This window comes from Anser brachyrhynchus (genome assembly GCF_964034855.1).
Source record: "Anser brachyrhynchus genome assembly, chromosome: 2".
NCBI lineage: Eukaryota > Metazoa > Chordata > Aves > Anseriformes > Anatidae > Anser > Anser brachyrhynchus.
In genome coordinates this window covers 148,105,374-148,122,496 of record NC_137695.1, presented here as the reverse complement: position 1 = coordinate 148,122,496, position 17,123 = coordinate 148,105,374, and the positions used below count along the sequence as shown (strand labels likewise).

General features: G+C 39.1%; 1 protein-coding gene across 6 annotated transcripts in view; it reads right to left on the bottom strand.

The window, feature by feature from the left end:
• Positions 1-17,123, bottom strand: part of COL14A1 (collagen type XIV alpha 1 chain) — a 127,638-nt gene that overhangs the window by 7,948 nt on the left and 102,567 nt on the right. For all 6 annotated transcript variants that reach the window (XM_080578761.1, XM_080578763.1, XM_080578765.1 and 3 more), the window contains exons 41-45: positions 10,510-10,563; positions 7,491-7,562; positions 5,566-5,601; positions 5,075-5,141; positions 4,367-4,555 (exon numbers count right to left, since the gene is read on the bottom strand). In XM_080578761.1, coding sequence (XP_080434887.1) covers positions 4,367-4,555; positions 5,075-5,141; positions 5,566-5,601; positions 7,491-7,562; positions 10,510-10,563 — 418 coding nt within the window. The remainder of the gene's footprint in view (positions 1-4,366; positions 4,556-5,074; positions 5,142-5,565; positions 5,602-7,490; positions 7,563-10,509; positions 10,564-17,123) is intronic.

Genomic DNA, 17,123 nt, shown 5'->3' with positions numbered 1-17,123 from the left:
GGAGATCACAAGCAACTGAAATCAATTATTTCCAACTCTCTGCTAAATATCTCTCTGATAGCATCAGTTATCAAAAACCAAGATCATGAACACATTCCCTAGCAAAGAAAATTAAATGTCCATGTTTTCTCCACAAAGACAAACCTTAGGTATTGCTCTTTAAGAGAATATTGTCATTTGGGAAGAATTGCATATACAGCAATTGAGAAAAATTAAACTGGGACCTAAAATTCTCCTCTTTTAAAGATGCTCAGTTGTAACCATAATATATTATAACACTATGTGATTATTTTTTTTATATCTAGATGAAACTAAAATTGGAAACAAAAATATTTGACTCAGCTGGCAAAAGTTCCATTTAATTCCATTAGAACATCACCATCCGAACCACAAACATGGGGCGTTTGATAACACGTTTAACTAAACTCCTTCATATAAAGCCAGGAAGCGAGTACAGATGAAGCTGTACTTGAGCATACTGACTTTCCACTTGAGAGCTTGGGTATTGGTTGTATTTCAGTAACCGTGAGATGGAGTGAGTAGCCACAAGTTTTTTGCATCACTTCAGGACACACGATAAGGGCAGAATCCCACCCAATGGCAGGACAATAACTGCATTTTCACAGCATTTGGAAGCTAGAAGTGAATCAGTGTAACCTTTACTATGGATTTTACATCACTCTTCAAGGTTCAGAAAACCGCTGAAGTATTACAAAAATACCTGAAAAAAAATAAAATAAATAGAAAGAAATTATACTGAATCTTTGCCATTTTATATTATTTAGCAGAAGTTGAACTACTTCCTGAGCACTCAGAAGCCAGACACTAGCTATTTAAGTCCCAGTTCATACACACAAAATCAAAACAAAAGCTGTTGGAACTAGCTGAAATATAAATAGAAACCAGTGCTGCGAACTAGTTAAAATAACAGAGGTGAGTGCAGTGAATAGTCAGTTTGGATGTATTTTCTTCTGAACTCCTATATTTATGCAAATATGTAAAACAGCAAAATTCTAGTAGTTTATCTGGGATTATGTATCATAACACATAAAACAGCGGGGTTTCCTTAATCTTTAAATCACTCGTTCAATGGTCTGTTGGGCCAGCACTAAGATGTTAATACTGCTAACAAATATGTATAGGGGTTTCCAGAGATGTTTCTTCTCGTGTTATTAGAAAACTGAGTAACAAATGCGTTACTGTGATCCCGATCCATTCACTGACGTCGACACAAAAGACACTGCGAACTGAATCTGTCAAGAGAATGACTTATCCTCCTCGCCGAGGTGGTCTTTCTTGGGATGACTAGCTCAGTGTAGTCCTAGTGAGAGAACACATTCAGGAATGGGACACCCTGGACCCAGAAGTTCAAGTGGAGGTTTATAACAGAACTCAAAGACATTCTCTCGATCCAAGTCTCCATCCAGAAAAATCTGATTAACGCCTGGCAGGCTGACAAGGTAAACAAGGGGAAAGAAGCTATTGGCCGGGCAAATTAGCAGGGAAGTTCACTGGTTTCAAGATCTTCCACTGCTGACATTTTCCAGTAAAGCTCTCTTTGGTGCCTAATTTTGAAGCAGTTCCACACACTGCCTTCCGAAGTCCCCACTTGTCACGGACCTGGACTGGATGGGTGGTGGGCAGGAGAGGGAACGGTGAGCATCCCCCCACTTTCTCTTCCTGCTATAACACCTTTCCGTTCAGTTCAGGGCCAGTAACAGGTTCTTGCAGCAATTCCAACAGCCCAAACTCTGAGAAAATACAAACACCCTACTAGATAAACAAGTGGGTCTTTTTTCCGTTCCAATGCCTATTACTCTTTAGCGTGCTCTGCTGACACTGCTGTCACTGTTCCAGTGCATTTTCTGTATTAAGGATGGAGGCCGACTTCTCAGAGTTGCTAATCTGGCACTGCTCTTGAACATTAAATTAACCTCATATAGAGCCAAAGGCCGGTGACATCAGTGAAAAGAAACACATTGTTCACAAAGACTCCAAATGGCTGGCTGGAGATCTTCACGACAGGACTATAAATCGGGACTTGCAGAACAAGTTAAATGCAAACAGTGCTTCAGAACACAGCAGGGGGTGATGGGTTTCAAGTCCATTTACCCTTCTCTCTGTAGTCACTGCGAACTAAAAAAACTTCCGTCCAGAAGCAGAGCAATTTTTATTTGTTAATTCACTGTATATGTAACTAAGAATGAAGTGAGAATTGGGAATGCACAAGAAACGTCCAATCAATCTCCTCAAACATGAAGCTGGTAAAAATAATTTCTACTTTTTACTGCTTTGGTTTGGAGTTAGCTTAGAGCAATCCCTTAGAAAAAGACTATGAAAATGTCAAATCAAAATGTTTCTTTCTGTTAAATAAACTGCTATTATATCCATCATGCATCAATCTACGATTTCAGTTGCTTCTGAAGAAATTAAATCCTCAAGACTAGTAAGTTAATCCTTATTTTTTCCTAGGTTCTGAACAAGCTCCTTCCCCTTCCTTCCAGGTTCTGTTCAAGGTTGTAGTTATGTGAATGCCCTAAAAACCATCCTCACTCCAAATAAACTAGCTAATTACTTTGTATTTAAGTTTACACATAGATTCTTCATTCTTAAAACAATCTTCTTCTAAGCTATAAATATAGCAAAACACTAAATTTTTGGCATCACACTTCAGGAAAATCTGCAGAGTTCTGGCTGACTGATTATATTTCTCGAAGTATGCTCGATAAGAGCTTGCTCTCTACCAAGTATGAAACTCCCCACAAGCACGACCTGCCAAAATCAGTCCCTTCTAACATCAATTATCTATAGAGACAGGAAAGTGAACACAAAAGCCACATTGAAGTGCATTATTTTGTTATAACCACCTAATATTCTTTTTTAACGTGCTTTTACTCTTTCTGTAATCACTCTACTGCCAATGTTGTTTCTTCAAGATGAATATTACCAACAGCAGGTTAGCCCCCACCATGTTCCATTTACGTGACTATCACTCTGACTTCACGGCACTACAACATGCAGGTCTCGGCCTCAGCACAACAAACACAATGGGCAATGCGTGCTAAATGCTGGATGGGTTTCCCTTTTTATACCCTGTGCTTTTGGTTCCTCCATTCCCCAGTAAAATATTTTGTGTGCTTAAATGGTTCCTGCCTGAGAAGCGATTTAAAATACATGAGTATGACTATGAAAGTAGCTACCCTGAGATCTGCATTCATTCTCTGGGTCATCACTTTTGAAAACAGTTCCTAACTTGCTGCCTCTTCCAATTTTCTTTCATCCTTTCCCCTGCCCTCTCCTTCATCATTCTTTCTGGACAGTGTCTTCTCTCAACTGGAGCAGGCAGCACCATGATTGAGAGGCCAGTACCTGAAACTTTGCCTCTTTTTTCCAGAAGGTAATTAGAATTATGGTCTTGAGGAGAAAAAAGGACAAAAATAACTCACAAGTCTACACAAAGACTTCATCTTCAAAACAATGCTTTAACGCTGGCCATCATGGCTACTGTGAACTAGAACTACTACGTTGCCAAACTGAAATGCCTTCAAAATAATTTGCTTTCAAAATTCCAGTTGGCAGACTTTGTAACAGCAACACCAATTCATTGCTCTTGAACATCACATTTGTCTCTTGGGCTTTTGGTCACTTCCTTGTGTGAGGGTCTTCAAAGCACTTTCACAAGCAGTGTCCTCACTGCTACCTCTGTGAGGTTTGTGCTACGAAGAATGCCAGGGTTGCAGAGAGAGTAAACCAAAACATGGAACTTGTTTCTTTATTATACAGTGCTGGAGGAGGAAAGGAGAAAGGGATATAGCCTACAAGTAAGAGTATAGGGAATTCTTGTACATGAACAGTTAATTGTATTATTTCTCTGTGATCTCAGCATTTCCTGTCCTTGATCCCCCTAATCCCTCATAAACTAAGATTTTTTCCCTCTTCTGACAAACTTGCTCCTTTCAAACTACCATAACTCAGAAATCTTCTGACAGACATGTCCCAAGTTTAGCAGAAAAGCTCAATCTTTCTGCAACACAAACCTATCAATTTTGTAGCTGACCTTCTCCAAAAGCTCCTTTGCTTACACTTACATAGCTCCAGCTTACTGCAGAGTTCTACTACGATGCAAATGTGACGTGCACAATTAGACACCACCAATATTCAACAGTAAGGCATTAAACCTGTCTGATCCTGTCAAATCACACATTACCTTCACGACTAGAAGCTTTCATTATGGTCTGTGTTGAGCTCAACAATCAGCTAGAGAGAAAACTTTGTCCTCAGAAATCATTTATCCGGGAGACCAAAGCCACCGCAGTGTATCAGAAAAGAGAGGTGTGTTTTTGTATATGTCAAACATAAAGCCTACCTCTTTCTCCTGGTCTTCCTGGTTGACCAGGAGTTCCTGGAAACCCTTGCATGCCTGGTGATCCTTGCTCACCCTGGGGCCCTGGAGCCCCTGGCCGACCTGGCTCCCCAGGAGGTCCTGCAATGGTTCGTGTTGAGACAGACTGGCTGGGAATCTGGTTCAGGATTGAGTTATATCTAGCCATATGACCTGTCAAGAGAAAAATGTCATCATTTTCAATTTGCAGTGGAGAATCTGGTTCAGTGAAATTTGAAAAGAGCACTGGCAGGTCCTCAAGGCTGTGGTCTGTCATGCTGGGGAACTTCAATAATGCGAAGTTGTGTGCTTGTTGATGGAGAAACAGCGGTTTAGGGAATATATAGAAAAGGCGAAGAACTATTGTGTAGAATCTCATTTCCTTGCTTTGATGTGGGGTTTTTTTTTGGTATTTTGTCTGTAAAATTTTCAAATTGTTACTGCAAAAGCTTCTGTATACTCTAATAACTTGGAGACAATTCGAGGTCTTTTTTTAGATATCTGATGGTAATGAGCTCTAGTTGGACATAAATTCAGCTGAACATAAATCTAGTTGGACCATAAATACTGACAGTCTAGCCTAAAATGGACAGATTCCCATGGATGCTCTGAAAAACATCCTATTTATAAGCAATTGTGGCAGGAAGAGATGTATCCTAGATATAGGAGCATACGAACCATCAGCGTACTTACCCTGGATGAGTTGTTCACACACTTGACGAGCAACAGCACGCACCATTGCTTGGGACTGGAGATCACCCTGGGTAACAAAAGCAGCAGTGTAATACTGTTTTACATCATTTCTGTCTTGAAAATGTTCAGTGCAATGAAAAACATTTATTATCCCTGCGAGATTATATCCTTGCAGATGAGAAAAAAGCTTAAGAAGTTTTGGGATTTCCCTGGTTGCCATTGGTGTTTTTAGCCAGCAAACAGAGGTCTGAGAAGATAACCCTAGTGAGAGATTTGGGAACATGCTTAATGCCACATATTTCTCACCTTCAAAATATTAATATACCTATATATAAGGCAATGACTGGAATAGAAGAAAGTTTGCCTGATTGCACAGGAGAAAACTATTGTGCCTGTAAACACAGAGAACAATAAATCATTGCAGAAAGCATTTTATAAAATACAAGGCCAGATCAGAAAAAATATGGCAGCTAACAAGTGAACATACTTACCCGCTCACCCCTTTCTCCCTTAGGTCCAGGAGCACCCTATGGAAAGATTCAATACAAAATTAATTCTTGTTTTGATCCATCTTAAAACTTTTAATCCCTAAATATCGTCTCCCTTGCAACATGAACAAAAACAAAGGTTTCAGGAAGCTATGTTAACAATAACGAATATACTTTTTCCATTTCAGTACTCATAAAAACATTCACCTTTGACAATTACATGGAGAATATATGACTTTCTCAGGGGTATGTCACATACTGAATTCTCTTGTTTAAAATGGCAGCAAGGGTAGGCCACCAGGAGACATACTTCTATGGCTCAAATGGGTCTAAAATTAGCATTGAATATGAAGAAGAGGAGGCTGATGGGAGACAAAAGTTTGTAACATTTGTAGACAATTTAGTATGACAGTCAAGATAATACTGTAACGCTGGTTAGGATCATTATGCATTGAGACAAGATATATGGGGCAGTTATGACCTCACCAATGGAGGTTTTGGGGATAGGCTAAATATCTCTCAGGAGCTCCCGAAGCAAGGAAAGGTCTGCATGAAGAGTTAACCAGCTGACTGGTATGTGCTTAAAACATAGTTTATCCTACTCGGGGAGGGGAGGGAGATACGGACCTACAAAGACTGCAAGATTATTGTTAGGCCTATTTTATATTGCTCTATTTTGGGGAAAGATAGTGATTGAAATTCAATTAGTTTTCACCTACCTAGCTGTTTTTGTGGAACTACTAGAGTTTAAACATTTGCAGTAAAGGTCTTACATGGCTCACAGGAATATCTACACTCTAGGAGATTTAGTTCAATTATCTGGAACATGTGTTTGGATATGAATTGAACAGGCAACATGTTATACATTGATAGTAATAAGTTCCATATCTCATCAAATCTTACTAGATTTCATGATTGCACTTAGAAACTATGCAGAATTGGGCATGAGGTTATTACCTTTGCTTACACATTATTAGTCATTTCACTCCCACTTAACCAAATAAATATGCTTGCCTTGGACTAGGTCTCCAAAGCAAACCGGATTTTGAAAAACATAAAATAAAATCTGTTTTACAAATCAAGTCAAAAGTATACACTGTCACATTCAGGCACCTTTAAAACTTAAAGAGAATATTCACTTTAATTTGTGTGTGGGGGGAAAGAGCACAATTCATAATTAATCAAGTGATCAAATGCTCAAATGTAACTACAAAATATATCTGAACCGTTACAGAGAAAAAGAGGTCCACTGTAAATCTTCTAGCTCTGTCTTTTATGTAATTTATACACTCATTTTATAATTGGATTCCTTTCTTCTAGTTAAAATGTTTTACTTGATAATAAATGAAATACTATTTGAAAGAAAAACTTAGGTTCTTAATACAGATTTTAGGTGTAGAGGGTGTAATTCTGAATGAAATTGCTGGTCAAATTTCCTGCAGCTGAAATTTATAGTGCTATTATAGAAAAAGCCCTGAACATTAGTCAGTTGCCCTGATGTAAACACAAAGTAATCACTAAAGACAGTTTTTTATTCATACAATATTTTCACAGTTTGAAAGTCAGAATAAACTTATTATGGAAATACTCAGGTTAATTAAAAGGCATACTTTAACTTGTAAAGCAAAGGAGTAAAAGGAGAAAGCAATGACACAGTGACCTCAAATTCATATACCGCTATGTTTTTACTTCTGTGTTTTAACCTTTTCTTTTGACTTTCTCTTACTTGTATTCCAAACATTGTATGTAAGATCAACAAATAAATTACGTATGAAAAATGAACAAAGACCGATATGACATTCTGATTAACTAGCTGCAAAAAGATCATAAGATATAAATCCTGAGAAGTTCTGAAAACAGTGAAGCCGTGATCAGAAACCAATCAATGCATAAGAGCAAATATGTTCATATTAATTTATTTTACTCACAGGAGCTCCAACATCACCTTGTGGCCCCTGGCTTCCTGTAACACCTGGAACACCTGGAGCACCAGGTATGCCCTACAAGGAAGGGAGAAAGAAAATACTTAGTGGTGGTGGCAATTGACATCCATGAGGCCCGTTAAGAGAAATAACTGTGATGGAGAGAATGTACACAGAGCAATATTCTTTCACTTAGAATTTAGGGATCATTTACAGTTGCACTGTTAAGCACAGGTACGTATTGAAAGAAGAAGGTCACACATTTTGTGGCAAAGTGTGATCCTTTACAAAATCCTAATGGCCAGTGACTCAAATAAAAGGAAACTGAAGCAGACCATTTTTCTTTTTTTATACATTACTGAAATTGAAATAAATAAAAATTATCCTCACCAAAAAAAAAAAAAAAAGTTAAAAGTTCCATTTCTGAATTTCAGAAAAATTATTAAAGCTGCTTGCTGACTTCTACCTCCTTGGCTCCTGAGGAGCCAAATATTAGGAACCAAATATTAGGCATACAGTTCTATTTATTCTATGCAATTAGCAACATGTGTCTTTAATGGAATGACACAGAAAAGATTTGGAAAGTACGTTAAAGCTGTAAAACATTTTTAAAAAGCACTAAGTATTAATTTAATTTATGTACTGCCAGAAATTAGTATAATTTAACTGCAGCAGAAAAAAACTTTATCGACTGCTCCTTACCAAAATCATGGACATGGAAAATTTTTTAGTCCTGTCCTGATAGCAATCAAGGTAATTGCTGAGGAGAAGCAGCAGTGATCTAATCCAGCCTGTTGTTCAGACAGAGGTCTAGTGTGGAAGTGAAGACAACAAAAGCAGGGAAAATAGGGAGTATGAGACTACAACAGTGCTGAATTTGATCTTGATCAGGTTCTTTTATACCTTCTCCACATAAAAGGAGAAATGCTACAAATGGTCTTTCTGTGGTCATAGAATCACACGAGTCCTAAATTGCTAGTGTTTTTGTTTAATTTATATTAGTGCCACAAAAATTTCATGGGCTGCCAAGTTGCTCATACCATGTAACCTGTTCCTATCATCTGTTTCTAGACAAACAGGGAAAAATCTTATGCAACAGAATTTTCTCATTTCTGATACTTCTTAATATTTAATAAAACATTTCAATAAATTCCATGAGGTACTGTGAATTACTACAAAACTATGGTTTCCATTCAGAGCTCAAAAAATAAGTTAGTCTTTTACAATTATTGAACTGATTTCTTCTGTTATTTTTTAATTTGGGAGCTTATTACTATTTCATTTTGTTAGTTTAGTATTCAGAAGGAGAGCAAAAATCAGGAGACTGTCCATGGGATTTTACTTTTTTTAATATCTATTTATTGCAATCAGTACAAACTGTTATGTTTCCTGATCTGGCCAACTGTAACAAAACAACTTAATACTTCCAAGTTGTAGTGTATATTGTTTGTATTATAAAATCCTTTAAAATGGTAAAACACAAACACAGGTGATTTTTTCCACATTAACAACAAAATTCCAGGTCTGGATTTTGACACCCCTATCCAGATGATCTTGGACTTCATTTGATCTCCTTGAAAAGGACTGTACTCAGAGTCAGCAGAAATCTGGGTGTTGGTTTTTCATATGCCATACCACAAATAAAATAGGTTATGCTTCAATATATCTGTACTACTCCACATCTTCCTGGTATATTTGAATTGTTCCTGACCAACAGGTTACCATGGACTGGGCAACCCAACAATTGTTGGGTTGACAGATAATTTCCCTTCATATTACAAGAGGATAACACAGAAACCTTCTCCCTTGACTCAGTTGAATATAAGCTAAGTAAAGAGCCTGAAGCTGGAGTGAGAAAGGTATTTCCAGGGAGCCAGTGTGGTAGGTACATCTCCTAGACACAGAAAGTTCTGCCAATCGAAGACCGAAGATGGTGGGAGAGAGGACTAAGGAGTACATGTTACAGGAAAAGAGCACCAAGAGCACAGCCCTGAGAAAAGTACTTGCGAAAAACTGACTTGTGTTGTGTGCTTTCTTAAACAGGAATGGATTGCTGAAATATGTCTAATCCTGTGACACTACTGCTGTGTTCAGGGGGATGCACAGCTAGCCAGTGAGGGAAGTGACTGTCCCGCTTTACCCTGCACTGGTGCAGCCTCACCTCAAGCGCTGTGTGCAGTTTTGGGTTCCACAATATAAGAAAGACATAAAACTAGTAGATTGTCCAAACAATTAAGAGCATGGTTGGGCACTGGAACAGGCTCCACAGGGAAGTGGTCATGGCAGCAAGCTTGCCAGAGGTCAAGAAGCATTTGGCCAATGTTCTCAGAAATAGGGTTTGATTTGTAGGTAGTCCTGTGTGGAGCCAGGAGTTGGATTCCATGATCCTTGTGGGAACCTTCCAACTTGGGGTGTTCTATGATTCTCTACGATTCTATGCATGGAGAATACTCAACACCATCATCAGTTTTACCTAAGTTAAATCTGTCAAAAAGATATTAACCTTACCTAACCAGCCCAGCTGAGAAGGATGAGACTGATTCTGGAGACAACATATATCTTGCTTGGAAGGCAGAATGTGACTTCTGCTGTCTTTCTCGATTACTCTGTGAGAGCATTTGAATACCTGCACACACCTCCAGCCACAGCAAATCTGAGCAATTCACTTCAACTAGCAATCCTAACTGGAATTTCTTACAAAAAGAAATTCTTGCCCTAAATGTTAACAGCACTAATTTCCCTTATATAGTGCCATTATTTAGCTCAAGAACAAACTACCAATCTATTGGTGGAACAACTCTCCCTCCTTCCCATGGGAGACATTTTTTCTTGAGCTGAGTGAGAATGGAAAGCAATGACACTGGACAAGCAGCTCTCTGCCAGCCCTGTGAGTCATGAGAATTTTAGCTTCCAAGGAGAACCCTTGGCCTTGGCCTATCCACTGATGCCCAGATAACAGAGTGACCTATAATCCCCCAAAGTCCTGCTTACTTTTACAGTAACAAATTCCATGGGCAATACTCACCACTGGGCCAGGAGGTCCTTGTGGGCCTGTGGGTCCATCTTTGCCAGGAAGGCCCTAGGAAAGAAAAAATGTATATAATATTATCAGCTTTTTATAAATAATTTGTTAATCTGTTCCATTTCATCTAGAAGGATATCTCTTTTTCTCTTCTTCTTCTTAAATTAAGAACTGGTGGTAGTGTTTTTTTCAGAAGAAAATTCTCTTACTTGCCCTGGGGAGGGTTTGTTTCTGGAAAGGAGCTATACTGTAGCCAATACTTTAAAAAATCCAGCTATAGTCTCACTGTATTTTTAAAGTAAGAAGTACTTTAAAATACAAAACCCTTTGTAATGTCACTTTTCACCTCTGGGTGAATTTCTCTTATAATGCTGCCGTAATGTGGTAGATGAGAGGGTACACTGGCAAACTTCTCTCCGACAAGATGGATCCTGTTCTCACTGGTTGCAACTGTTCATAGTCCCATGGATTAAGTGCTGAAAGATGATAACTGCGAGTATATCTCTCTCCCCAGCAATACTGTACACATGTACTAGCTATCACAGAGGTCCTGACTCAGGAAGCAGCATAATGAGAATTCGATAGGAACATTCATGTGGTTTACATTACGAACATGCTTCAGAGCTTCCAGAAATGAGAGCCAGAAACTAAAGATAACTTGGAGACTGGAAAGCAAGCAAATCAGAGAAGAAAGACTGACCAGATGTAGAAGAAAATACACTATCAGTAAAGTATTCTTGCAAATTAACCAAAGTACACGCTTTGTGTCCACATGCTATAAAGCATAGGTTTCTGAGCAGCCTAGTGATAAGTTAATTACTTAATTACTATACAAACTAAAAAGGAGAAATATGACCTTATTACTGGCTCAAGACCAGAATCTGGACGTATGAGTAGAAGGAAAATGAGGCTTTGAAAGTGTTTGTGCTCACACACAGAGTAAAGAACATTCTAGTTCTCAGTATCCTGTAGAGCTTCAGGGGAAAAAAAAAATAGTTCCTTTTTTGTTTTATACTTTTCTTCTGAAATTATTTTTCTTAGACTTTTTTAGTAATTAATATAGAATTAATATAGCATGGACTAGTATTAGCATGCTTTATGTAATTTGGAAATTGTGAAACAAAACTGCTTTCATGTGGCATAAAAAAATGGTTTGAGAATATTATCTCTCATGTACCTCAAAAGGATTGTTTTAAATTCCACCAGAATGGTGTTTCAATAGTAAAATAAGCCATGTAACCAATTCATGTCATGTCAGCTATGCATCCTTTGGCTTGATAAGGAAATACTTTCCTATTTCACAGCATGGCCAGATGATTCCTGAAGCTTCAAGGTACAAAGCAGGTCCCCCATAACAATAAGAACATAAGCAAACGTAATACCACAGTGGCACTGAAATGAAGATACTGTATCACAGCAGTTTTAAGACATATACAGAGAAAAGCTGCAAGCCTAGCTCAATTCAAATAAATTTCCACAGTAAGAAAAGTATGTTCAGACTTCAGAATTGGTATTTCTAGAGGAAACTAAGAATGGCATAAGGAACTTTGAAGTGCATTACAAACGATGAAATAGGTTTTCAGACACTCTCAAGAAGAAGCATTTAGTTGAAAAAATACAATGACAGCTGTCAGAAATTTTATAGTAACATTGAAGCCCCTATAAGATAATGCAAACTAGACTATTGACATGTTTTTGTAATCTGTATGACCTTCAGGAAAATTGATATCTTCATATTTACATGTATATTTCATTTTCAAAGCAACGCTTTTAAATCTCCACTTATTTTTGATCAGTCCTAACGCAGGATGAAAATTGGTTGGACCCCCTTTAAGTGCTTAATTTTCCTAGTGGAGAAGAAAATGGAAAGCCTTCAATTGACTACTAAGATCTAGCATAAAAATAACACTGTACATCCATCCCTTCTCCCACCCAAGTTAAAGAGTAGAGCTAACAGTATAACCACAAATACCACATTTTCTTTTAATATAATTCACAATTTCTTTCTTCTAAGCGTAGTTCTTACTTTTGGCTGCTCAGGACTCATCTCCCATCTACTCTCCTAGGATTCATTTCTCTTGGCACTGTGTCTGTATTTCTTGGTCACATAAATCACCTCCTACTGTACTTGTTAATTGTGAAATTGGCTATTTATAAATTAAGTCAAAGAGAGGTTTGATTCACAGGAGAGGATGGCGATATCTATTTAGTCAGCTTAAAGACTGAACATCTTTGTGCTGCTCTGATGTTACTCAGATCACCTGATGGCCAGAAAGGATCTGATACTCATTCTCAACTTGTGAGCAGTGAGCAGAGGAGATTAGAAGGTAACAGGAAACTGGCAGAAAGACTGTGAATCTATTTCTTCTGGCTCTTTCTCCCATTAGTTTTGGTCTGTGTAATGCAGAGGAAAATACAGTACTGTGAGAATTCGCAAGCTGTACTCAGAGCGCTGAAGCCTTAAAGATGTTATTCGCTCTTCCATTTGCTGAAATTTCTTCTTTGCTTAACTATCTCCAGAATGCCTGGAGGGATTGCACAGCACGACAGCACTTTATCTCTGATGGGGTCATAGCCAGGGTAGGAATGACTGTGTACAAAGACACCAATGGGCCACTGCATGACCAAGAGCAGGATGGGACAGATTTGGATGTGTGACCTCAAAGGTAGGGCAGTTTAGACTCAAGATGAGTATTATTTTGTAAGGTCAACGTAAACTGGAGCATATTTTGCTAACAGCATGAAAAACAGTTATGGAGAAACAATGTAGCTACAATGATTTATTTTATTTTATTTTATTTTTATTAGAGATGTTATTATTTGCTGGAATACAAATGGCATCAAAAAATATAGGCACCACCGAAATCCCTATAAAATCTCAACCCTGCTGAAGACAGTGAAGACTGCCACTGACTTCACTAGAAACTCTTCAGCTTTTGGTAGCTCAAACTTTGTGGAGAAGTGATTGTTCAAGTAGGACTAGACACTGACAAATCCTCAACTGAAGCTACTGAGTTCAGGCTTGAAGGACTTCCAAATTTTTGAATATGTTTAAAAAAAAACAACTGCTAGCTGGGACCCATGACAGCCTCACCTTTCTTTTCATCTTTTTCTGATGAAAAAATTCTATAAGTAATGCTCCTCCTCTCAAAACAAACCACTGTGACCATCAGAGAAATATTACTAAACACTTTCAGTGTATTAATCTGAGGTGTAGCTCCCAAAAGATTTTGAAGCAATATGAGCTATTTTTAATTAAAGCTAACTCAGAAAAAGAGCAGAAATGTGGCTTTTTGGAAGCTTTGCTTAGAACACAGACCTTTTATTTAATCACAAAAGGCTAGTTCTGTCTCAACACACAATAATAATGTTGACTGAGCATTTCCTCTCTTCCCTGTGAAACTACCAGTGCTGTCTGTGAGCTGATAGTCTGAAATCAATTCCTTATTAATTCTTCATAATTTAAAACATATTTCTTGCATATTTTTGTTAATTACTCGTTTTAACTCCAGCATTTTCAGTGTGCTACTAAAATTAGAATCCTGAAGACAAGATTCCTTTCCTTCTGTATCTGCATCCCTCTGACTATGCTTTTGCTTATAAATTAAACAGATCCCTAGAGCAAAAGACGTGGCACAGCTCCTATTGACATGCACAGCTGCACTTCTGCGCCTTCCTGGAAAAGAATCTGTGGTTCCTAGGGGACAACGGATTGAATGTGAGTCACCAGCATGCCCCTGTAACAAAGACAACCAACCACATTTTGGCTGCAGTAGCGCAGCCAGCAGCAGGTTCAGCAGCAGGTTCAGAAGAGCTATCCTTCCCCTCTCTTCAGCACATTTAAGACTACCTCTGGAGTGCTGTGTACAGTTTTGGTCTTTCCAGTACAAGAAAGATCAACGTACTGGAGAATGTCCAACAGAGGGCCACCAAACTGGCCTGGGGCTGGAGCACAGGGCATATGAAGACAGGCTGAAAGAATGGAGTTTGCTCTGGTTGGAGGAGGTAAAACTAAGGGGCAACCTTATTGCTGCTTAAACTACCTGATCAAAGGAAAAAGAGATGTGACCAGCCTCTTCTTAGAGGTGCACAATGACAGGACAAGAGGCAGCAGGCACAAGCTGAAACGGGAAGTTATGATTAGATGTTAAGAAAATAATGTCACTATGAAGGTGATCAAATACTGACACAGGTTGCCCATGGAGGTTATGGAATCTTCATCCTTAGAGGTATTCAAGATAAAACTTAACATGGGCCTGAACAGCCTGATCTGAGCAGACCTGTGTGAGTGCAGTGTCCAACTAGATGACTTCTGAAGGTCCCTTCCAACCTTAATTCGGTGATTCTCTGAATCCCACTTAATCCATGTTGATACAAACTGTTGACTGGAAATGGGTTTTGATCTCTGTATTGGGTTCAGTGCTGTTTAACATCTTCATTAACAATGTGAACGATGGGGCAGAGTGCACTCCCAGGATATTCACAGATGTAACGAAACTGGGGCAAGTGGCTGACTCACCAGAGGGCCATGCAGCCATCCAGAGGGATCCTGACAGGCTGGAGAGGTGAGCTGACAAAAATCTTACCAAGTTCAACAAGGAGGAGTGCAGAGCCCTGCACCTGGGGAGGAACAGCTCCAGGTACCAGTACATGCTGGGGGCCACCCAGCTGGAAGGAAGCTTTGCAGAAAAGGGCCTAGGAGTCCTGGTAGACACCAAGCTGAACATGAGCCAGCATTATGCCCTTGCCACTAAGAATGCTAGCAGTATCCTTGGCTATATTAGGCAAAGTATTGCCAGCAGGTCAAGAGGGATGATCCTTCCCCTCTACTCAGCATTGGTGAGGCTGCACCTGGAGTGCTGTGTCCAGTTCTGGGGGTCCCAGTCCAAGAGAGACAGGGACACACTGGAAAGAGTCCAACGGAGGCCTACCAAGATGGTCAAAGGACTGGAGCATCTCTCCGATGAGGAGAGGCTGAGAGAGCTGGGACTGTTCAGCTTGGAGGAGAGGAGTCTCAGGGGGCATTTCATCAATGTGTATAAAGACCTAAAGGCAGTGTGCAAAGAAGACAGAGCCAGGCTTGTTTTGGTGGTGCCCAGTGCCAGGACAAGAAGCCCTGTGTACAAACCTGAAAATGAGAGGTCCCATCTGAACATCAGGATGCACTTCTTTACCGTGTAGGTGACTGAGCACTAGCACAGGTTGCCCAGAGAGGTGGTGGAGTCGCCCTCCTTGGAGACCTCAAAAGCTGCCTGGACGTGCTTCTGGGCACCCTGCTCTGGGTGTCCCTGCTGGAGCAGGGGTTGGACCAGATGGCCTCCAGAGAGCCCTTCCAACCTCAATCATTCTGTGATTCTATCATTAGGTTTCTCTCACTGCAGCTGTGTAGATCTGTCCTCTCTAGTGGCCTGCATTTTACAAGAAAGAACAGGGATTGCAGTTGTGACCTAACTTTGGATAGTAGCCATGGAGATATGGGAAAGGGAAGACTTTTCCCCTCTCTACCTACACATATAAACAAAGGTCAGTCTCAGTCTGCTTCCAAACTTTCTACTCTTGGCTGAAAAAGATGAACCAAATGCACAAGAGAGTCTAATTACAGCCTACATACTCACCAGGAGCATGACATCAGTTTGGATTCTCTAGCATGTGCAATTCAAGCTGTATCTTTCAACAGGGTATCCTTGAGAGAGTTGGTAGAGAAACACAATCTGTTCTCTATAGTAAAACCACTCTATATCGCCTGCTGCAAATACGGTATAGCAAGAGAGGACACCAAACAACCACACCCCAGCTATAAAATGAAAAGAAAACATTTTCTACTTTATAAAATCTTTTATGACACTCTTTTATAACTGGGATCTGATGAGAGGGTAGGAGAATGTTCCTAGTACAGATTCTGAAATGTAGATTGAAACCAGTGGCCAGACAGGTTTAAAAATATTATCAGGGATAGTCAGAAAGTTTGCTTTGTTATCAGAAAATACATTTCTTCCTCTGATTCAACTTTCACACTGTATTTTTGTTACATAACCCTTTTTTTCATAGGGAGGGTGTTTCATTATGAAAATGATCTTTGTATGAATTCACACAACTGACAGGTGAGATGCTGTAGTTTTTCAATGAGCTATTAAAATCCATGAAAAGCAAAATAAAATGGGGATTAAAAAGCAGAAAGAAGTTTTCTAGATTAATGGCTGAATTAAAATGCTAAGAGGAAGAAAAAAGATCTTTTCTCAACTGATTTCAACAGTAAAATTGAATTGATGAATGCTAGAAATCAAAACAAAAAGAAGGAAAAAGAATTGTAAAAGTGAACTGATCCCAAGTACCAGCAACTGGAGGAAAAAATGCTCGATTCCAGGACCTCTTGAGTCTAATATCACATTATCCCGTTTAGTGAAGCTCTCAGAGATCTCCCAATAAATATCAGTCCCATGCTTATCTCCCATTAAAACTGGTGTGTTTTAGCCATCTGTTTAAGTGCTTTACGGCACTGGCTCCATACTAGAAGTAAAATATTTCAGCGAATAACAAATACTAACAAGGAAATGATGGCTAAGCTTAGAATAAGAAGAAAATCTCAGTTCTGGTAGTAAAATAGCTGCAAAACAGTT